The sequence below is a fragment of the Pseudophryne corroboree genome, chromosome 1 (assembly GCF_028390025.1).
Source record: "Pseudophryne corroboree isolate aPseCor3 chromosome 1, aPseCor3.hap2, whole genome shotgun sequence".
In the NCBI taxonomy this organism is placed as follows: Eukaryota; Metazoa; Chordata; class Amphibia; order Anura; family Myobatrachidae; genus Pseudophryne; species Pseudophryne corroboree.
This window is the reverse complement of record NC_086444.1, coordinates 329191680-329216480: the sequence shown is the minus strand read 5'-3', so window position 1 is coordinate 329216480 and position 24801 is coordinate 329191680. Positions and strand designations below refer to the sequence as shown.

General features: G+C 41.4%; 1 protein-coding gene across 1 annotated transcript in view; it reads left to right on the top strand.

Moving 5' to 3' along the window:
- Positions 1-24801, top strand: part of LOC135068640 (transmembrane protein 132D-like) — a 1425735-nt gene that overhangs the window by 358469 nt on the left and 1042465 nt on the right. The window contains exon 2 of the mRNA XM_063964609.1: positions 19120-20005. Within this exon, the coding sequence (XP_063820679.1) occupies positions 19120-20005 (886 nt within the window). The remainder of the gene's footprint in view (positions 1-19119; positions 20006-24801) is intronic.

The following is a 24801-nucleotide window of genomic DNA, read 5'->3' as shown; positions in this document are numbered from 1 at the left end:
GGCTGAGTTTGATATGACTATCTATTGAAGCCCTTTCAAAGACAGAAATTTGGATTCATGTGCCATTATGTAGAGAATTACCCAGACTACGATGGAAAGTCTTCTCAAATAGTGAATTAGTAATAGACAATATTTTCTGAATACATTTTTATAAATGGGAACCTTTTGCCTGCAGATGTTTAATATGAAATTGTATGCCCTTAATTTTCTATATTATTTTTGTAATCAGAATGTACCCTGCTAAAAGAGTTTGTTTGCTTTTGTGTGTGACTTCTAATCAGGTTACTGAGACACAAGTACTATGTTCTGTCCTTACTCAAGCCATTCATTCAGTTATATGGAGTAATTTTCATGTCATAATTAATGCATGCAACTGTGTAGTTCGAAAGTGAGGAAACGTGCATCACTGTCCTACAGGTTGGTATTGGATTCCTTATAGGAATACTTCATCTAGACAGTTCTAAAAACCAGAGAGGGCAAAAAGGATTGAAGACATGATCAAGTACAAACGTTATAGAGAGTGATGCATAGTTGAACATAATTCCATTTGCGGAGCGTATGTCACAACCACTGGTGACCAAAAGTGTTGCTGCACAATGGTCGTGTAACAGGTAATGTATTATCTTAACACTTTACAGTTCCTTTACCTGGTGTCGGGGAAATTCTTTGGTACAGGTTCAAGCAAACTCCTCGGGGGAAAGAGAAGGGTAAACAAAAGGGAGAAAGAAGAAGGCTCTTGTGTGGGCGCACTCATTAATGGTAGTTAAATAACTAGAATGAATAACACTAGGTTGATTAGTCAGCAGATAAAACAAAATTTATTTGGAAATATTAAGAATATAATTGCCCCTGGTTGAGGAGATGTGAATGATCCCAGATAAAAATGTTCTGGTCCTGCCTCAGGAAATGAGATGGAGAGGGGTAGAGACACTGCAAGTCATAAACCCTTTCTCACCCGGCCAGTACAGATGATCTGTGTTAATGAGATCAATTAGGTCAATTGATTTTAGATTCTGTCATAATCCTAATGAAGGAATAACAGCTATTATGGCAATGAGTAATAATAGAAACAAATCAAAGGATATACCAGAGTAAAGAAAGAAAAGGATAGGAACAAATGGTGATGCTGCTGTTGGAGTCACATACCACACATCATATGCAATGATTGATGTTCTACAACACTGAGTATTCCCTGTGAGTCTCCACCTCAGGTACTAACTCAGCCCACACTGTTTCGCTTCCAAGATCGGACGAGATCGGGCATTAGCAGTGTGGTTTGATAGTAGAAGGATTTGGTCAGACGTCCAATGAGAGTGCACCTATATAGGGGGGGATAATTAGCTGGGTCTTATAGATACAGTGTGGATCTGCTTTTTGTGTTAGGCAGGAGACATCAAGTCCCACACCGGTGGTATTGTGTCCCTGGATCACAAATGAGAGTCCACGAAAAAGGAAGATATATAGATTTATGAAAAAAACGAAGATATATAGATTTATGAAAAAAACCCTAAAAAGGAAAATGGAGATCAATTAGGCTGTAGTTATTAGGAACGGGTGATAAAAATTACCCGTCCGTATAGATACAAATGGATAAGGAAACACGGATCAAGAAATTTTTTTATATATATGTGTACATTGGTACTGGTGTAAGGAACAGAAAATATGTCAAAGATAATTGTAGATACAAATAAATAGTACTGGTATATGCAATGAAATAATCACTAGTGACATGGGTGTCATTAGAAACACTTTGTGTGAATTGGAGCTGTTATAATCATTAGGATATAGGGAAATAGACATGAAATTCTCATATAACCCATGCAGCAATATGACAACAGGATCTGCAGGAGGAAAGTCAAAGAAGAATGCAGTATTTCTTTCCTATAAAATGCAGTTTTTAATCCTGATGCAGATTTTACTTGAAAATTGTCCAAATTTGTTTTTTTCTGTAATCAGAAACTATTTTTAGACCGGTGCCGGGTCGCCCCCTTTGTGGAAAGAGAAGGGTGTCAACTCACACCAAGGTACACTTCCAGTATCTTAGCTTCAAAGTATTCAGTTACACTGAATACAGTTCACAAAGTAACACAGTTCAGTGCAACAATGTAGTAACACAATATTCGGGTTGGGTATGATATGCCGGCTGCTGTAATCCCAGCTCTATATGAGTGTTTCTTTGGGAGCCACAGTGAACTTCTTGTAACAAAGTAGGTTCCAAAATAGATGAGTCCTCAACTTTTGTAGAAATATAGGATGTAGGGACAGAGGTAACACGGGGCAACCACGTAAGGATCAATAACTCCTCTTCTTGTCTCCCTATTGTTCTGGCAGCCCAGATGTGAAGGATCATGGGGTGATACACTGGCAGAATATGGAATTCACAATCAAAACGGTAGATGAGCACAGTTTCAGTAGATAGCCTCTCAATTCACAGTTTCAGTCACTATATGGTGCTGTTCCACCACTTGTAATCACAATTAAGACATGTAGACTCACTTTCATCCCCTCATCCGCAGGGGAATGGTCTCTGGTACAGTCTTAGTTGCAGCCACTTGGGTTATTTGCCCGTGCCAACTATATTGGGGTCGCTCAGCCCCTTCATTCCTTATATACAAAACATATACAAAACATTGTTAGGGAAAGTCATGGCTACTGGGGAGTCTGGAACGCTGGCGGGGATACTCTGTGCAGCAAGCGTTAGGTAAGGTATAGGACCCCACATGGACAGAAGCCCTCTTACTTGTAATAGGCTCTCCTTGGCATCTTAGCCGCTCAATCTCTAGGCATGCTCTCATCCCCTGGGATGTCATCTCACTGTACAGTTCCTTAGTTGCAGCATCTCTGCTACAAACCTCTTCTGACAGCAGCCATTTCAGGTCACTTTCAACTCTTCTGCCTCCCGTTCGGCACTTCCGCTGCCTGCTGCAGTCATCGGTCACAGATTCCCTGCAGCGGTTTACTGTCACAGGGACCGGAGGGTGCAGACTCTGCTCCCAATCTGTAGTCTTCTCTATGCCACACAGCTCCGCTCACCGTTGGCCGCACATATTGCTTTCCTGCTCTCACAGTGTCACCACACCCTGGGCTCCTTCACTTCACCTCCTCTCTCCACTAGAGAACTGTCCACTCCAGTGGCTTCATGTTTGTATCAGTGTAACATCACATGTTCCCGGCCCTCCCTGCATCACCATGACTCTGGGGAGGCCAATTAACTTTCTGCTGTCCACCTGTACTGTCTGAGTCTTTGGCATACCAGTCAAAGTCTTCTGTGCAGCTTGGCAGTTCTTAGGGGTACCAGACATATTTTGTGTTTTTCGCACTGTGCATGCTGCTGAACAAAGAGTGCACAAGCTGAAATGATGTATAGTCATATGCATTTCAGTCACAAGTGCATTTGCAACTGAATGGGCATTAACTGGGTTGTAACTGGGCATTCTCACGTAGGACTATGAAGAGTTGGACAGAGACATAAATTCACCAGTTTTCAGACACATCATCTGCTCCAAGGATAGGGCATGTGCTATCTGATGATGAGTATCACACCGAGTGTACATTCATAATGATTTGTACTCATGGCGGCTCACCATCATGCCCTCCAACTGCCAACACTGCCATCATCACCCACCTGGACCCCTTTACCGCACTGTCCGCTTTATTAGCAGTGCCTGTGGACCAGGCTAGAGGACTCTCCCCTGATGGATCCATCATGGGTGGCCGGTGAGTCACCTTCTCAGCTACATCAGTATCAAGGGGCCCCTAGCTTACTTGTACTCCTTCCCCTGTTGCTGGTAGGTAGCTGCAATACTGGAAAGGCTTCCATTCAGCTCCTGACCTTTATCTGCCTACCAGCCTGCAAATGTTTGCTGAATTTTTACTGCTCAGTTTGTATTCAGTGTTCTGACCATCATGTTAGTCTTTCTGTATTACTTTTACCTGCCAAACTTCTTTCACTCTGTCTACCACTATTTTCTGCTCAAGCTCTGTTGTATTTTTTTTTTTTTTTACCAGGTTCTTCTGCCCCACCGTATACTATTCCTGTATGCTGTACCTCCACTTTTTGCACATCCTGCAAGCAGTACCCTACACAGTACTCCACAGATGGTTGCCTCAGATGGTTCCCTGTGGGTGGGATGTGCTACACGTGGATTGCATCATACGGGGTATACAATACTACTACACACGTCAGCTCTCCCACATATGCCTTGCATACTTGTATTGCTTATCTCCAACAGCATAACCTTTGTGAAGCACCCAACGCAGCCGCCTCATCTGGTTTGTGGATGAGGCAAAAATACATGGATCTGACGGTTATGTTGGGACACTACTCCTAGCGTTAGGATGCTGCAACATCCCCATTTGTGTTATCTCTTCAGGGCATGACCTATTCTAACCAGGGTAATCCTACGTAGTGCACCCTAGATGGCTGCCACACCTGGTACCTCTTGGGGGTGGAATATACAACCCATAAAGGTTTTCACCCAAATTGTCTGTTTTTACCCAAATTGTGCTCTCGGAGTTTCATTGTTTTATTTATTTCCCTGTGATTCTTTTCCTTGCTGTATTACTAAATCCTTTTACAATGTTTGACATCTGTAAAGCGACTTTGAGTACTACATGAGAAAAGCGCTGTACAACTCTGCATTGGTCTGTGAAGATCACTTCTGCATAGTGTAATGAGGTGAAGAATGCCAAACACTGTAGGGACAGACAATGGTCATTTTTACATATAGCTTAAGACAGAGGTTCTCAAACTCGGTCCTCAGGACCCCACACGGTGCATGTTTTGCAGGTAACCCAGCAGGTGCACAGGTGTATTAATTACTCACTGACACATTGTAAAAGGTCCACAGGTGAGCTAATTATTTCACTTGTGATTCTGTGAGGAGACCTGCAAAACATGCACTGTGTGGGGTCCTGAGGACCGAGTTTGAGAACCTATGGCTTAAGATATTTTATACATGATGCAACAAATTGCAGGGAAACAAAACCTTGGGGGTTATTAAGAGATGGACGCAGATTGCTGCATATGCAGCAAGATTTGCATCCATCTCACATGCGGGGGGTAGCCCAGCAAAGGGCAAGGCCACCCAGTATGTGTGCGGCACCACCTCATGATGCACCCGTAATGTAATTGCGGATGCATTGAATTAAGGTTGACCCCTGGCTGCGCGGTCAGGCGTGTCATCGCCATTTTTTTAATTGGAGTGGCTGCGTGTGATGTCACGCAGCAGCCCCAAAAATGCTCCCAGCATGCCCCCATTGACCTGCCACACCTACAAAACACCATGTCACCACCCCCGAACTCCCGCCTCTATCAGTCATCTTGCGGATGCATCCTTATAGGATGCAGCCGCAAGGAGAAAGGTAGCGCACTGCGGCATGCTCAGTCCAGAAGCGCAACTGCGACCATCTCTGAATCAGCCCCTTTGTTCAGAAAGCTCTAATTCTCAAAGCATTACAGATGATAGAGCCCATATGTAAATTAACTTATTCATTTAACCCTTTAAAATTAAAAAGGGATTTACTTGTCATTGCTATTCATGTTTGTTCTTGATCCAGTAATTTGTAAAACTCTGAGCTCCTTTTTCATTATCTGAATTTTCTTTCATGTCAGTTTCTCTGAAGTGCAAAACTTGTTCATAGGCTTCGCACAGGTACCAGTCAGTGATTGATGTCCGGGAGCTTAATGTTTATTTGTGCTAGCACAGAATAGAAGGAAGTCACCCTTCTTCAGGTGATAAGAGTATGTGCAAACCAGCCATTACTTACCTGTTAACATGATGACATCACATAATAAATTATTAAGAGAACTTAACAAAACAATAAAACTAACACTATTGACACAATTATATAGAAAATAAATGTATGAAACACAATTGTATTTAACTGCAACAGTGCTACTAATAGTTTTCATTTAAAATGTGTAAGAAACTACAGTAGCAATTTTAATGGAGATATTATCAATTAAAATAGCCTATTTAATATCTTTTTACAAAGTGTTTAAATACAGAATCAATATGAAAATACACGTTTTAATGTCAAGTAACTCTTCAATATCTTATGTACAGGATTAATTATGTCAATTAGGATAAATCATTACAAAAATTAGAGCTGCATCAAGTTTATAACAATCATTCAGTATCTTGCTAGTATAATCATTACCTTCAAGTGTATGAGACACATTTAATGTTCTATAATTTAACCAAGTTATCATTTAACTGTTATGTATATGTAGCTTTTTTTTCCCCTTGCAAACCGAGAATATTTTGGGAGGACAACATGTTATACAGAGAGTTACTGTAGTTGTGGGCTGTATCATAGCTGAAATAACTGTTATGTTTCTCATAATACATCTCTGAAATGCATTTATGAAATATGGATTAAATGTTCTTTTCCATTTCATTTTTTAGTCTACAAATAAATGCCACTGCAGAGTAAATTCTGCAAGTCATAAATTACAAATGTAATATAGCAACATTTTATTTCCAGATTGTATTTCAGACAGGGTAAAACAGTTTGCAAGATTGTTTCAAATAGTTGATTGGTAAGCATGCATCAAAATAAACTCTATGGGCATCAAGAACAAGAATCACATTTTGTTTGCGATGTATCCGGCCACTCTTTGCAAGCTTACAGCATTTATCATGCCGTATGTTTCATGAAAATCCCAAAGAATGGCTCTGGTGGTAAGAGCTGTCCTTTGCGATGATAGGACTTCCAGCTTTATGACAGGTGTGGATCATTGGGTCGACAGTAACTAGGTCGACCACTATTAGGTCCACAGTGACTAGATTGACACCTGAAATAGGTTGACATGGTCATTCGGTTGACGTGGAAAAGGTCGACATTGGAAAAGGTTGACATGAGGGTTTTTTTGGGTGTAATTTTCTTCGTAAAGTGACCGGGAACCCCAATAAGTGCACTGTGTGCCCTCACATGGCTCACTTCACTTGCCATATTTCGGCCAAGGTGCCTCGCTGCGCTCGGCACAGGTTACCATTCCAATCGTAGTCCACGTGGATCAGAAAGTGTGAAAAAGTTCAAAACATTATTTAAAAAAAAAAAAAACTCATGTCGACCTTTTCATGTGTCTACCTTTGCCATGGTGACCTACTGACCACGTCAACCTAATGACCATGTCGACCTAATGCATGTCAACCAAATGTGGTCGACCTAATAGTGTCGACCTAAGTGTTGTCGACCTAGATTCCAGATACCCTTTATGACCCGGAGTCCTATCTGCATACGCGTGGGCTCTCACCTCATGGAGTGCTGGGAGGGATCCGATTGGATCCATAGGCTTCTGTTTGGCACCCTCACCGCATCCAAGCCATGGAATCTATCACATTCAGGGGCTTAGTGCACATGCGGTAAGTGGCCAAACCTCCGCAAACAGTATTTTCTGAGGCTTGGCCACATTTTAAAGGTTGGTTCATCCTGCCCTATATATTGTGAATAATGAATTTCATTATAGCTAATCATCCCTGAATATTCCGATTTAATTACACTTTTCAATGGTGTTTTAAAGTGATATTGTGTTTAAAGTCTAACTCCTTGGCTTTTCTGGCATCCAGTTATAGTTTCCAAGCACAGTGACCTGAGGAGACATACATTTCTTGAAATGTGACAGGTTCTTTCCTTTGTACTGTCAGTCTTTGAAAGAGTTTATCCAAATACAGAAGCTTAACACCGCAACCTCTTCTTTGGTGGTCACATTTTGCCAACCCTGTCATGATAAAAACATGTTAATATTCCCAAGAAGGAAAATATTAGATTGCATAAAGAACTTTCCAGTTAGAGATTGTTAGGATGGAGATTATGTGCCTGGTAAATTACTAGTCTGCTTTAACCTCAAACGGTCTTTGCTTAAATTGACGTAGTTCATATTTGCAACTCCATACAGCTCAACCCAAAGGGCAGAATTTAATGTAATAAAATCTTTTATATTTCCCGCCACATAGTGAGCTATTGTATTGCAAGCAGGGCCGGCAACAGAAATCTTGGGGCCCCGTATAGTGATGTCTGAGGGGCTCCCTCAGATTATATATATATATATATATATATATATACACATATATAAAAAAAAAAAAAAAAAATATATATATATATATATATATAACATTGAAAGACGGTAGCGGCACTCAGAGGCTGTTGAAGTCAAAAATGTATTCCACACATAGAAACCAACGTTTCGGGGTGCTTACGCCCCCTTTGTCAAGTTGAACAGTTGCTACCTTCTTTCAATATTGTACCATTTGTGACAGAGGGCACCAGAGCAGTGTTATTACGCCAAGAGGGAGTGCCGGTCAGTAGCAACTATATATATATATATATATTAAGGCGCAACGGAATTTGCTGCGCTATATTAGATCTTGATAATAAATATATATATATATACGTATGTATATTTATTTGTACACATATATAAATGTGTATATCTCTTGTTCCTTCCCCACACACCCCACAATCTGTCTCTCCCCAATGACTCTATGCTGCATTCCCAGTTCCCCCACCCCATCCCAAAGCCCTATATCCCCTCACCAAGCTGCACTCCCCAATACCCAGGCCAGAACACGGCACAGCAGACCCCACCAGAAGAGGCCAGTGCAGGACACACAGGAATCTTGGCCAGCGGAGCTGCTGCCATGTCCCGTAACTGCCTGAAACAGAGCTGGACCCAGAACAACTGGCGCACACTCGTGCTGCACAGTCACTGTGTGTGAGAGACTCCTGTCACTCTGAGGCTGCACCAACACCACATACAGCTCGATGCTCTATTTGGACAAGATGGCCCACATCTCTGGTGGGCACTAAGTGGCATATACTTTGGGTCCCTCTGATCCTTGGGTCCTAGTACAGGTGTCCTCTTTGACCCCCCTTTTTGCCGGTCCTGATTGCAAGAGAATTATCACATCTCAGTATGGTTGGCATGGGTAATCTGGGAGAAAATAAAAGGATTATATGGGCAAATATTTGTTTAATGCATCCACTCATTAATACTTTCATTACATATTTATAAAAGGAAAATAATTAATTTAGGGTTCATTCCCTTACTGAAGATAACAATAGAGTAAAAGAGAAGCTACATCATCAAATAGGTTATTTATGATACACAGTGGTGCAAGTAGAAAAAAATTCTTAGTGGTACTGTGTGCACATGCCGAAGGTGTGCGCCTCAAAAATATGCATGGCCAATGAATGAGTTTTACGGTACTAGCTGCTAATGGCAGCTATACAGTGAGCAGGGGTACGGCACACCGGCGGCCAGTTTCTTAATGGTATGCCATACCGGAGCGTACCACCACACTTGCAGGACTGGATATACAATAACATAGGAATTAGAAGATCAATATTAAATACTCAGAGGTCACCATCTATTTCATATACAGTATGAGTATAATGTTGAGTAAATGAGCTGCTGCTTCCTTGCTGACATCAGCGTATACTATATTCCATGTCACTGTTCTATCATGCAGGTTATTTGCTTTATAATAGTTGTTTCTTTGTATATCATACAGTAGTAATACTGGCTGCATTAGGAAAGGTCAGCATGGCACTTCCCATTGTTCAAGCTAGAACCCATATAGGTTAGTTTATGCCAATGTTAACATATTTAGCATCATAAGCCAGGAGCAGATAATTTTCTGTACTTCTTACGTAGTTTTTTTAATCAGGCCCAGAATATTTCTCAGAATCCTATGGGCCACTGTTTCTCAAACCTGGTCCTCACGGAACCCTAACACTGCTTGTTTTCCAGATCATTTAGCTGGGCACAGGTGTGTTAATTGACTCACACAGTCGATCTACAGGTGGTATTAAATATTCAGAGGGTACCTTGAAAACACGCACTGTTAGGATTTCATGAGGATTAAGTTTGTAAAATACAGCCATTCTGGAGTGCAGGCGCCGGGGATAAAAGTGCAGGGAGGGGAACTAGTTCCTCCCCTAACACAATTTGTCTGATCATTGCAAGTGCAGAGATCAGCTGCAGCAAGGTGGACTGATCATGTGTGCCCCCTGACACATGCTCCACTGCGCTCTGTGTGTGGGGGAAGGGGGAGTGTATATGCCTATGGGGGTGGGGGGAGTAACCCTCTGGAAGGATTTGTAATTAGTGGCGGGGGATGGGTAAAATAAAGATAAATTATGTTGAAGGGGTGAGGGGGGTAAAATAATAAAAACATGAAACATTGTTCACAGGGTAGAGGGAGGAGGGTGTGAAAAAGAGGCTTTTTACATGGGGGGAGGTTGTCAAATAAAACATGTATTTTTTTAATATTAAGGGAGTTGGAGGGGGTACTGTTATTAGGATATGAGACCAGGTGGATGAGAAAAAAAATAGCTGTGTGGAAGGAGGAATCTAATCGGAGAAAACTTCTGCAGTAAATTGCAGTTTAATTGATATATCTGCAGATTGATTTACAAATTTTTGAATTTCAGAATTAAATTTGCAAATTTTTTACGATTTTATTTAGAGATGTGCGGGTTCGGTTTTACTCGGGTCTCACGGATTTTTCTTATTGGCTATCCAAAACACGTGACATCCGTGAGCCAATAAGATGCCGAGTAAATCCGAGTAAAACCGAACCCTATCATCTCTAATTGTATTGAATTCTTTTCACAAGTTTGTTGCTTGCATGGGGCAATCAACATTTACACCGAAATGCATGGGTTTATGGTGAAGATGGAAGTATTGTATAGAAGCAAACTTTTGAACCAGCTTAATGAACAGAGAGGGCCTGATTCCTCGGACACAGATTCACCTACTTTGGCAGATTAGCTCTTGTGGACATTCTGAGTAACCTCAGAGTTGCTCAGTTGTCCGATAGTTGTTACACTGGGGCAGATGTATTAACTCTGGAGAAGGCATAAAGAAGTGATAAAGCGGTGATAAGTGCAAGCTGATAACGCACCAGCCAATCAGCTCCAATATGTAAATTGACAGTTATGAGCTGATAGGCTGGTGAGTTATTACCTTGCACTTATCACTGCTGTATCACTTTTTTTATGGCTTCTCCAGGCTTAATACATCTGCCCTATTGTTTGCAATGTTAATCCAATAGTGCGGATTTGAGATGCCGGCAGTGGGCGCCTTGTTGCAAATGACGTCTCCTGCAGCATTAGCATAAATTCTCAGATTAGATGCTACCAAAGATGCAACATTGACCCAGATTGGGTCCACCTCTGAATTAGGCCCAGAGGTGGGTGGAGTAGTTGCTAAGTACAAAGCATATGCAGCAGTGCTGTGTGAAAGGATACATAGCTATTTGTTCTCTGGAACAGTGCTTGCATTTTGCAGCATCGCAGATGCAGAGCTATCCTTTTGAAAAGATACATTTTCCTGTTGCAGAAATTATGCTTAACTGGGCAGAAAATGAAAATATTAAATAAAAGAGATTGGCCAATATTTACTAAGAATTCGAGTTTGTCCGATTTGTGTTTGTGTCCGGGAATTCGCTAAGCACCAATCTCGGCAGTGTTTGGACTATTCGTAATGGTTTGATTTGCAAAGTTCCGAAATACGAATGAATAGACCATCGGTCAAACACGGCTGTTGTTTCATACAATACGGGCATTCACTATTCATTCGTATTTGGGTGTTAGTTTCTGAGTGCTCAAGTGCGGGTCTGTTTTTTTTCGAATCGTTAAAAAAAGCAGCAAAAAAATAGACCTGCTTTTTCCAGTCGAGTTTGGATAACCATGCATGGATCAGTGAGATCTGTGCATGGTTATCTATGGGAAAGGGTCTGTTTAGTGTAAAAACTGGAAAAAAAATTGTGTGGGGTCCCCCCTCCTAAGCATAACCAGCCTCGGGCTCTTTGAGACGGTCCTGGTTGAAAAAATATGGGGAAAAAATGACAGGGGTTCCCCCATATTTAATCAACCAGCACCGGCTCTGCACCTGGTCCTGGTTCCAAAAATACGGGGGACAAAAAGCGTAGGGGTCCCCCGTATTTTTGAAACCAGCACCGGGCTCCACTAGCCAGGTACATAATGCCACAGCCGGGGGACACTTTTATACTGGTCCCTGCGGCCCTGGCATTATATACCCAACTAGTCACCCCTGGCCGGGGTACCCTGGAGGAGTGGGAACCCCTTAAATCAAGGGGTCCCCCCTCCAGCCACCAGCCTCCCAAGGGCCAGGGGTGAAGCCCGAGGCTGTCCCCCCCCATCCAAGGGAGGCGGATGGGGGGCTGATAGCCTTTTTAAAAAATGTGAATATTGTTTTTAGTAGCAGTACTACAAGTCCCAGCAAGCCTCCCTCGCAAGCTGGTACTTGGAGAACCACAAGTACCAGCATGCAGTGGAAAACTGGGCCCGCTGGTACCTGTAGTACTACTACTAAAAAAATACCCCCCAAAAAACAGGACACACACACCGTGAAAGTATAATTTTATTACATACATGCACACCTCCACACATACATACTTACCTATGTTCCCACGAGGCACGGTCCTCTTCTCCATGTAGAATCCTTGGGGTACCTGTGAAAAAAATTATACTCACATAATCCAGTGTAGAATCAGACCTTTGTATAATCCACGTACTTGGCAAAATAATAAAACAGAAACCCGACCACGCACTGAAAGGGGTCCCATGTTTACACATGGGACCCCTTTCCCCCGACTGCCAGGACCCCCCCTGACTCCTGTCAAAGAGGGTCCCTTCGGCCAATCAGGGAGCGCCACGTCGTGGCACTCTCCTGATTGGCTGTGTGCTCCTGTAGTGTCTGTGAGGCAGCACACGGCACAGATACAATGTAGCGCCTATGCGCTCCATTGTAGCCAATGGTGGGAACTTTGCAGTCAGTGGTTGACCGAAAGTAACCTCACCGCTGACCGCAAAGGGGTGACTAGTTGGGTATGTAATGCCAGGGCCGCAGGGACCAGTATAAAAGTGTCCCCCGGCTGTGGCATTATGTACCTGGCTAGTGGAGCCCGGTGCTGGTTTCAAAAATACGGGGGACCCCTACGCTTTTTGTCCCCCGTATTTTTGGAACCAGGACCAGGTGCAGAGCCCGGTGCTGGTTGATTAAATATGGGGGAACCCCTGTCATTTTTTTCACCATATTTTTTCAACCAGGACCGGCTCAAAGAGCCTGAGGCTGGTTGTGCTTAGGAGGGGGGACCCCACGCAATTTTTTTCAGATTTTTTAAGACTTTAATCAACTTTTTAAGGTACACAATGAAGCCCTGCACGGATCTCACAGATCCGGCCGGGATTCCTTGTGTTTTGTCTGGCAGTGTTTTACTCATCACTCCCGTAAAACACTGCCTGATATTACGAATCACATCGACATCAGAAAAAACGATTGTGCAAAACTCGGCAGCTTAGTGAATGATCGTATCAGGATTCAAAAAGTTGCAGTAAAATGCACCCGATACCATTCGAGTTCAAACACCCTTCAAAACGGCCAAAACACGAATCTTTGTAAATATACCCCATTTTTTTTAAGTATCAGAGAATTCATATTGTTGTGATGTTTACACCTTTACACAATTTTACGTTTTTATTATAAAGTACCACAAGTGTTCTGTTGTGCCATATAAGGGGATAAAACTGACAACATGAAACAAAAGTACAGACCAATAGGGTGGAGACAATGGGGATAATGGGGTAGAGACTGTAGAGTTAGGAGGAAGGGTTGTAAGCTACAATGAAAAATAAACGTAGCTTTAAGGACACGGTTGAAGGCTAGGTAAAAGTCTGACAGTGTTAGGGAGGGATTTCCAGAGGTTAGGAGCGCCCCAGGAGAAATCCAGAATGCAAGAGAAGGATGTGGTGATCATGGAGGAGTGATACAGCACTTGATACAGCAATTGTTATCAGAGCAAAGAGGTTGGGATCTAGTATGTGAACAAGGCCTAAACTAGGATCTTTGTCACCCAGGGCAAAGCAATAATTTGTCGCCTATCTGCGCAGAGCAGATAAGGAAAAAAAACCTTTATTGTTCCGAGTGGTCCTGGTCCCTCTATGCCTGTGCCCTGCTGAGTAGTACAGCGGTGCAGACATGGAGACGGTCACAAGCCTACCCCAACCATGGCATGCTTCCGACTCTTCACAGGGTTTCCCCCTTTTTTCTCCAAACCCCACCTTCACCCAGTTGCAGCCCTGATGTGACCAAATGAGGCTTGAGATGCAGGGAAGAGGAGTGAGCTTGAGAGCTTTGAAAGTTAGGAGGAACACAGAGATCCAGTGGAGTGACTGGCAGAGAGAGAGATATAGTAGCGATAGAGGAGATTGGACATTTTAGGAGTTTACACAATGCACCTCCTTAGATTTTTAACCTCATTGCAAGGTTAGGTATTCTTTGATTTTGCAGAGTCATTTCCCAAGACTTGGGGCACATGTATAAAACCTACGAGAAAGATAGCTTTAAGAGAGATAAAGTACCAGCCAACCAGCGTCTGTCATTTTACAGGCTGTCATGGAGCTATTTACTAAGCCTTGGATGGATATAAAGTGGATGGAGATAAAGTACCAGGTAATCGGCTCCTAACTGTCATTTTTCAAACCCAGCCTGTGACATGTCAAGAGCTGATTGGCTGGGACTTTATCTCCATCGACTTTATCTCCATCCAAGGCTTAGTAAATAGACCATGTTTGAAAAATGACAGAAACTGTTTGCTTGGTAGTTTTTCTCTCTCCACTTTTTCTCTCTCTCCAATGTTTGATATTTCTACCCCTTGAGGCATACAGTAGGCTTACAATTTGAAGTGTGCTGGCCAAACCATTTACTGTGGGTCCATTGATATAAAATCAAGGATTGAAATAAAATGCATAAAGAAAAAAGTGCATGTGTTATAGTCAACATAATTCCCTTGCACCGAATGAAACTAGTGCAATTGTGGACAGTAATCCCAGGGTGGTCTCACATAGGTGGTCATTCCGAGTTGTTCGCTCGCTAGCAGTTTTTAGCAGCATTGCACACGCTAGGCCGCCACCCTCTGGGAGTGTATCTTAGCTTAGCAGAATAGCGAACGAAAGATCAGCAAAACTGCTACTAAATAATTCCCTGCAGTTTCTGAGTAGCTCCAGACCTACTCCTAGATTGCGATCACCTCGGTCTGTTTAGTTCCTGGTTTGACGTCACAAACACACCCTGCGTTCGGCCAGCCACTCCTGCGGTTTCTCCAGGCACGCCTGCGTTTTTTAGCAAACTCCCTGAAAACGGCCAGTTTCCGCCCAGAAACACCCACTTCCTGTCAATCACACTACGATCACTTGAGCGATGAAAAAACGTCATTCGAGCATGTGCAAATCTCCAAAGTTTTGTGTTAAATTGAACGCATGCGCGCTGCGTACCATGCACATGCGCATTTTCCACCTAATCGCTTTGTTGCGAAAAACGGCAACGAGCGAACAACTCAGAATGACCACCATAGTACAAATAATCGTATGTTTGTGAAAGTGATCTCTATTTCAATAATGAAGCCTGTGGTAAATAAATTAGTATTATGTAAGGGTCCACTAGTGACTGTCTGCTTGGCCTAATGTGGCCCCGGTTCTCCCAGATGAGCAGAACTGATGTATGCTAATAATGAGGCCTTTCAGGATAATGTCTTATAAATCTGTTTAACCACTTTCAGGAATACATAATGGAATTTCTCCTGTCTTGGCATAATTCATTAATGTTAGTTAAATCAGCAGACCATGTTGAAGTACAGGGTTATGAACTAAGGGGAAAGGTTAAGTAGAAATACAGGAAAAGAATGTGGATAGATGGCTGATGAGTATGTCTGGTAGATTATATATAAATTATGATAATGGCTTATAATTAAAGGGCATGACTGGAAACACTTGCCCTGCTCTTCCCTCTGGGCTATAGTGTGACAGCAGCTCTACATGTCACTGAGCAGTTGTTTTAGTGACTATTTACCTTAGAGAGTCTGAGACGTGCTGTGTCTGAAGGGAACAGTACTGGCCTCCTCCATGTAAGGTATTAATGGGTCATTTGTATTCCTGCCAAAGTAGTAGCATTCCTACAGAGAAAGAACATCAAAATAGGACGCAACATCCCTTTTATTATATGTTAGCAAAACATTTCATATTTATCAATATGTTTATTGTTGTGTTTTGTAAGAAATCCATAGGGAAAAATGTATATGTGTGGCAAAGTTTCCTTCCACAATGAAAATATATTGAAAATGAACTATGACGTGCCTGTAGAGAATAGTCATGTTATATTGAGAGGCGAGACACAAAACTGTGCTTGTTTCTGTGCAGCAAGGTGTAAGAAAACAGATGTTTATTTTCTACTTTGCATTTATTTAAATGCATAATGCAAGATGCCTCTGCTACAATTATGAAATGACACTAGCAGGACAAGGTACTGGTTCAGTTAGTATTTTATATGATTATTATATATATATATATATATATATATATATATATATCGATCTAGGCGGATTTCGATGGAAAACCAGCCCAGGAAATTTATGGAAGCAGCCCTAAAGGGGGTGGGGCTTGTTGTGGGGGCGGGATCCTTCCTGATAAGGCCTGAATGTGCACAAGTGCAGCCTTCCTTGCTTCTTTTGTTGCAATTGTGTCTAAGTCCAGGATCAGAACAGGAACTAAAAGTGACCCTGTAAAATTTTGTATAAGTGGCCTGACATGGGCATCACAAGAGGTATAACATACAGTGTAGCCATGGCAGTATCACTGGATGGCAGAGCTGCTGTACTGCAGAGATGGAATAGCAGAATGAATGGGGACAATGCAGTGTACTGAGTGCGGTGGGCTGCCTGTCAAGTGGGGAGGGGGGCTACATGACAACACACAAAACAGGCCCCACAGACACGTCGGCCTACCAGAAATCTTCCTGGTTAGCCCTTTGGCCAATCCGCCCCTGTATGTGTATATGTATATATATATATATATATATATATATATATATATATATATATATACAGGTTGAGTATCCCATATCCAAATATCCGAAATACGGAATATTCCGAAATACAGACTTTTTTGAGCGAGAGTGAGATAGTGAAACTTTTGTTTTCTGATGGCTCAATGTACACAAACTTTGTTTAATACACAATGTTATTAAAAATATTGTATTAAATGACCTTCAGACTGTGTGTATAAGGTGTATATGAAACATAAATGAATTGTGTGAATGTAGACACACTTTGTTTAATGCACAAAGTTATAAAAAATATTGGCTAAAATGACCTTCAGGCTGTGTGTATAAGGTGTATATGAAACATAAATGCATTCTGTGCTTAGATTTAGGTCCCATCACCATGATATCTCATTATGGTATGCAATTATTCCAAAATACGGAAAAATCCGATATCCAAAATACCTCTGGTCCCAAGCATTTTGGATAAGGGATACTCAACCTGTATATGTATATTTTTTAATGTTTGCTACAGATTTTAACTACCGTATTTGTATACCATATTGGTTGCTCTCTCTGTCTCAACCAAATCGGGACATTTGGTAGATCTGTCCATGGACATGTAAGAGTTAAGTTCTTTGGTAGAAGGTAAAGGCTTTGCAGTCCCTCAGGAACCAGGCAACACCACTATAAATGACCATTTTCCACCCTAAGGGATATATTTACTTAAGTACAGGGTTTCCAATGTGGAGATGTTGCCCATAGCAACCAATCAGATTTTACTTATTTATTTAGCACCTTCTTTAAGATAATAGCCAAAATCTGATTGGTTGCTATAGGCAATATCTCCACTTTTGTAAACCCACAGTTTAATAAATATACCCCTATGAATCTCAGTTACAGATTGTGGCCCAGATGTACTAAGCATTGGCATTTCTATAATGTGTGCAATGTGTGCGGTGCACACGGGCCCCTGGGTCCAGGGGGGGCCCCACACCGCACACATTGCACCCATATTTTAGTACTCACCTCTCCGGAGTCCAGCGTCGGACGCTGCAGCCGCCTCCGTCCAGCACAAAATCGACTCCAAAATGGCCGCTGCGCATGCGCACTTTAAATTTTGTCTCCGGAACATGGCAGGCGCCATGTTTCCGGAGACCTGTGCATGCGCAGCAGTGTCGGAGCCTACAGCGCCATGGAGAGGTGGGAGCCCACCCGGAGTCTGCACACGGGCCCCCTCCTCGCCTAAGATGCCCCTGGTACTAAGCCTTTAAAAATGATACATTTCACATTGATAAAGTACCAACCAGCCAGCTCATAACTGTAATTTTTCAAACCCCACCTGTAACATGGCAGTTAGGAGCTGATTGGCTGGTAATTTATCACCGTGAAATGTATTATTTTTCAAGGCTTAGTACATCACCCCCTGTCTTTATGTTGCCTAATCCACATTCATGAAGGAGCTCTCCAATATGTGCAGCTACTCCCATCAGAATATGCTACATATGTCATACCTGTAGCGGCCTCTGTTTTGGTCCCCAACTTCAAGTCTTCCCCATATACAGTAAATGGGTGGGATTCAATTCTTTTCACCCCTTTCCACACCTGTTCTGTTTCTGCCCTCAGGGACGTTGTATCATTATTTCAGCTCACTACTCCCGGAGTAGCGAGGCACCCAACCCTTTACACAGCTAAACCTGATTACTATGGGCGCAATATGCGCGATAACGGAGATCATTTTAGAAAGGAAATTGGGCGTGATATATCATTTGAATCTCACCCATTATGTCTATTTGCTCATAAATACATTTGTACATGACATCAAAAAAACATTATCTGTGCTGTGGGTCTGAACTTTTTAAGTGTGTAATTGATCTCTTCTGACTCCATCTAGCAAACAAGCATACTGTACAATGCAAGCAATATACAGCACTGTCAAATAAATCATTGAAAATAACAGCCACTAGTCTCTTTTCCAGTTTCATGTCTATGTGTCTAGCATTTATATAATACTAAACACCGAATCTTTTAGGTTGCTGAATACATCAACAATAGCAAAAGCATTCTAATATATTTAGGACCCCTTTTAACAGTCTTAATACCAGCTATGTATTTTGCACACCATTTTACCCTGTGCAGTTTATGGTCAACTTTTATATTGCTTTTCTGAAACTGCTTTTGAAATGTTAGAAGCCCATAATTGTAGAATTGTCTTTTTTTGTTTCCTGCTAATAAATGTTATCATGAATTATTTATATATTTTTTCCCAACAGTGGCAGAAAGCCGTGGAATATTAGAAAGCATACAAAGGTTTTCTTTGCTTCCAACCTACCTTCCGGTGAGCTACACAATCCATCAGAGTGAGGTTTCCTTCTTCCTTAAGGAAACAAACCAGGACATCATGAGGAATTCTAGTCTACAATCTCGAGTTGAATCATTCCTCATTTACAAGGCCAAGAAACAACCTGTGATGAATGCCACTTATGGACCATTTTTCATTGAGCAAGAAGTGCCACAAGATTTACTATTAATTTCTAACCATTTTGGATCTGCTGATAAATTCACTTTTAACTGGAAGATTAAAGCATATATCCTCAAGGAAAGAATCTATCGTATTAAACCTAATGTTCAAATAGTGTTTTCTATTGTGGGGAGAGACTGGGATGATTATAGCACCACTGAGAGACTTCCTTGCATCAAGGTATTTGCATTTCGGGAGACCAGAGAAGTGAAAGCAACCTGTAAATTGACAGGTGACCTGGGATTGTGTGTTGCTGAATTAGAACTACTTTCAAGCTGGTTTGATCCACCAACAGTGGTTGCTGGCCATAAGAAGATGCTAGAACAACCTGATGGCAGTCCAGTGGAATTGTACTATGCCATTCAACAAAGTGATGAGAAAGGAGATTGTGCCAAGGAGGACACAAGGAAAAGTATGAGTCGGGCATCTCGTAATTACATAGATGATACTGGGCCACCACTGCAGAGAATTGGAAGTGTTTACCTCTACCAGTCCCTCAGTAGCAACTCTTCAATTGAAGTGCAAATTGATAAAAACTTGGTTATCCGCTCTTTCACTCGGAGTATATTGAAAGGGGATATTCTAACCTATTTTGTGTTTATCGCTAAAAGTTTTACACAGACCAAATTCAAATTAAGGTAAGAAAAACCTGTTTGTGTTACCTTGGTTACCAACAAAGTCTGGAATATATATACTAGTAAATGTCTTTGAAACATCAAAATATGGCATGGAAAAATATTACACACTTGGTTAAAACAAAGTCACAAATAAAAAGACTAACATGAAGAAAATTAGCAAAATACCAGTTTGTGACAATATTGAAATGAGATGTGTTGCATATACTGTATGTAGCAAAATATTCTTCTTATTATTCTTATTCTTATTATTAGAACTAGTATTATTATTGTTATGAATACTACTACTACTACTGATGATGATAATAATAATAATAATAAATATTATTATTAAAAAAAGTTCATAATTGTTAAAAGTAAGTTACACACTGTAAAATTCTGCAGTGGACCCTGTCCCCCCAGAGATGCATGCTCATTTACTTTGAAGAAAAACAACTTGTGCCTAGATTTGTGGGTTGGCAGATGCTACTGAAAATGTTCTGGATAAAAACAAGCCAAACATTATACCTTTTTGGGACCACCTCCTTAACTTTTACATTTTCTCCTAAAATACTGCATGGGAGAGATTCATCAATAGCGTACATTTTATTAGGTGTGATATGTGTGTTACATGGCTGGAAATTAAGATCTTCTGGACCTCAGAGTTGATGGAAAATGAAAGGCAATTTTGAGGGGAGTAGAATGCCGCACACCCTCCTGCAGAGTAGGGAATACTCTGAAATGTGGTCTTTCTGTCCCTTTATTTGAATTAAAAAACAATCAGTCCAAACTTTTGCACCTATATGGTAAGCCTTTGTTCTGCCCATGTCTTCCCTTTAGCACCAAAAACTTCTGTACCCCCATAAACATCACCATCCTGACCCACAGATTCATGCCCTCACTGCCAACTGGGTAGGAAATGTAGGAGTGTGATGTAAACAATGTTGTTGTTTTTCACTTTTTCGTTTCATAAATTACATTTACTGTATAATATTAAAGGCATAATAGCAACAACTTTTTTATTATGAAGATGAATTGCCCACCTTGACAACTTAATTCAAACAGATAGAGCACTAGTCATAACAAAACACCCCAAGGGACTTCGCTTATCTTCAGACATCTTAGACTGTTTCATACTCACTATTTATCTTAGTAAATTGTTCTACACATTGCTTTGTACAGTTTATCCAATGCAATCTGTAACTGATTTCTTTTCAGAGATTTTGGTTTAACCAATTAATAATCTTTTGGCATTTTGATTTAATTTTTTTGTTGCCATTTATTATGAATATTCCTTTAGTCAGTGGCATTTATTATGTTATTAGATTTATGTATAAAGGCAAACAATGTTTTAAAAAGTGAGAAAATGTAAGGACAAGCGTCCACAGCCATTTATATTTCAGACTCTCCTCTATTACAGTTTTTGGCAGGTTGACGAACAAAGGATTGACAATTATTGACATAAAGATTATTTATTGAGTGACGGACTAAAAGTGCACATGGCTTCCTTACTGAAGTGACTGTTGGAGCAGGGATGTGAGACATATTCTGCTTTCCCTCAATCCTGCACTGTCATTCGTCTCTCTGAAATGTCTGTGTGTACCGTCAGTCCGTTGTGCTATAGAGATTAATGATCTTTATGTAAGTAATCATTCCTCCTCTCTTTGTCAAAAACTGGAATGGAGTAAAGACAGCAGTAAAAATTGCCTTTATGGCATAAAGCCTAAATTGTAACTTTCAAATGGATTAAGTTGGCTCACCATGACTGTCTGTTAATTTTATTTATTTATTTATTAACAGTTTCTTATATAGCGCAGCATATTCCGTTGCACTTTACATTTGGAACAACAGTAATAGAGCAAAACTGGGTAAAAACAGACAGACATCTTACAATCTATAACAGTGGTCAGGGAATAGGGGTAAATTACCCCAAATGGGGTAAAAATGAAATTCCTTGGGGTAATGGACAGTCGCACTCCCGAGACACAGCCCCATCCAGCACCGGCCGGCTCACGATATGACGTGCTGACGTCACACTGCGCTTCCTCCTGCCCACCCTGCGCTGTGCTCCTGGCCGCTCTGTGCTATGTTCCTGGCCGCGGTGTGACGTTCCTTCACGCCCGCCAATCCTGCGCTGCGCTGTCCTGTCCTCCCGCCCGTGGCCCGCCAAAAACCCACACACAGAACTTGAAGTGTTCTGTGGCTGACCGCCAGGATTAGACAGTGGCCCACATAACAGTGGGAAATTCCCACTGACATTACTGAGGTTAGAATGTGACCATCTGTCTCCTAACAGTCGTGACCCCCCCCACTCCCCTTTCCCCCCTCATCCATCTTTCTTACATTCATTCTGGTGTTTTGGGGAAAAAGTGTTAATTAACCCATTCATTGGCAAAAAATAATTGGCGAAAATAATAATAATAAAAAAAAAAAAAAAATATATATATATATATATATATACATATCCTCCAACTGTACCTTTTTAATAGGTACAGCACCTTTTTTTATGGTCTGTACCGATTTTTGGCTCTCCAAACTTCCATTGAAAGTATAGGAAAAGGGGCGTGGCCATGCCCCCTTTACCCGTGGCCACGCCCCCTTTTCTCGTTTGTACCGATTTTTATGTGTAAAATGTTGGAGGGTATGTATATATACATATGGGGCACAGATGGGATACGGGGACAAAAGGAGGCAAAATGCACACAAAGGGTAACACAGAAATGGAAAGTCACACACACACACACACACACACACACACACACACACACACACACACACACACACACACACACACATACATGCAGGGAGGCAGATGCATACATTAGGAAACTGAGGGAGACAGGTATACATAAAGAACAAAGGGCCAGATGTACTAATCCTTGAAAAGTGATAAATTGCACAGTAAGTACCAACCAATCAGCTTCTAACTGTCATTTTAAACACATCTTGTAACATGGTAGTTAGGAGCTGATTGGCTGGTACTTTTTCACTGTGCAATTTATCACTTTTCAAGGATTAGTACATCTCACCCAAAGTGCTTGGGAGTGCATGCAGCTTTTACAGTGAGAATGTTGTCATTTCTGGGCACAATGTTTGAAAACCCAGTCTTACACTGAAGGTAAATTTATTTACTATTTCCCCACCTGGAATAAGTCCAGGCAAGGTGATAGTAGACATGTTGCTTATACAATCTGGTTGGTAAACTGCGCTGTTCTCATGTGATAAGGAGCAGTTTCATTTAGATATTGTTTGCTGGTCTTCAGTCTATCCACATCCCTTTACTATGATGGTGTGGAGCAGAGAGGTCTGGGTACCACCGCAGTATGTTAAAACACAGGACCATGCATACAGTAATTGTCTGCGTGGCTCCTACAGTGACAGAATACTGGGATTAAAAGACCTATCCAGTTTTAGGATCTTTAAGAAATGTAATTTTTTTTAAATCTCTTTGCAGTTGTAATTATGAGGTCAGGATCCAAACACAGGTTGGGTTTCCAGGCAACTGGATATCCCCCCACAGTGAGCGCTTGTCAATGTTAAGTTGTTTAAAAGATCCCTTATATCTCTTAGTATTCCAATTATTAATATGGAACACAACAATGTTTTCAATTCTGTAAATGGTGGAATACAGAACAATATTGCTTCCTTACATGCAGTTCTCACCTGGCAATGTAGGAGGATTGGTCATAGGATGAGATATAAATAAAGGAAAGCACATATGTTAAGTGCATTGGTACTCTCTTAAAGACATTTAAAAAATAAATATTTTCAATAATTAAAAAAAACCCATAATAGCATTATTACAAATACACATCAAAATAGGAAGGCATACAATAATTTAGCGTAGATGACTAGTAATGGCATAAGTTGCTCAACGCTAAGGCATCAATAGAATGAGTTAATAGCAAAATAACAAGTAACAATGAAGTATGGTAACCGATCACCATGATCTCACTATGGCGGAGAAATATAATGTTTTTATAATGTTTGAACATTATAAAAAAGTAGCGGAGGTGGAGAGACAAACAACACAGACACAAGAGGGAAACCCGTGAAAAGTTTTGTAAAGACACATTTTTTCCTTTCGGTGAAGTCTTTGTCCAAACCATCTTCCTCTGGCCGTCCTGTGACCATTACTGGTTTTACTGTGTGCTTGGATGATGTTGGGGCTTTATGCCAGACAAGTTCCCATTTTCTGGACTGGTACTCAATCTTGTGGCCTATCTGGTATCCACCCCAGGAGTATACTTAGAGGAACGGTGTCCTTTGGGAAACTCCCACCGTCTGTTGTTTATGGGCTTGTCTTCCTTGGCCTGACCGGCCAAAATAAGGGATAAACATCGTGTTAGTATAGCCAGCTCAGCTAACTGGACTCGGGGCACTTCTGCAGAAGAAAAGCGCCAGTTATGGTACCTTTGAGCTTTGCTAGGTCCTGTCACCCCTATCCTAGCAAGCATCGCCGCTTTTAAATGGGTATATGAACTGGCTTGCAGCTCAGGCAGGTCAGTATAAGTTTTCTGAGCCTTCCCAGTTAAATATGGTGTTAACTTATTGACCCATTCCTCTATATGCCAACCTAGGCGAGGCGTAACTCTTTCAAATATGTGCAGAAATGCTATGACGTCATCAGAATCTGTCACTTTTGGTAGCACCTTTCGCTCCTGACGTAATATCATTAGCAGGACCAATTCAGTATACATCAGCTTATTGCTGAGCCTGCATCTGGGACTACAGCATTTGTGTTTGGGCCTACTGTCTCGCAGTCACATTTGTAATAGTCCGGAGGATTTCCTCCATATTTCTCTTTGGTCTCTTTAACA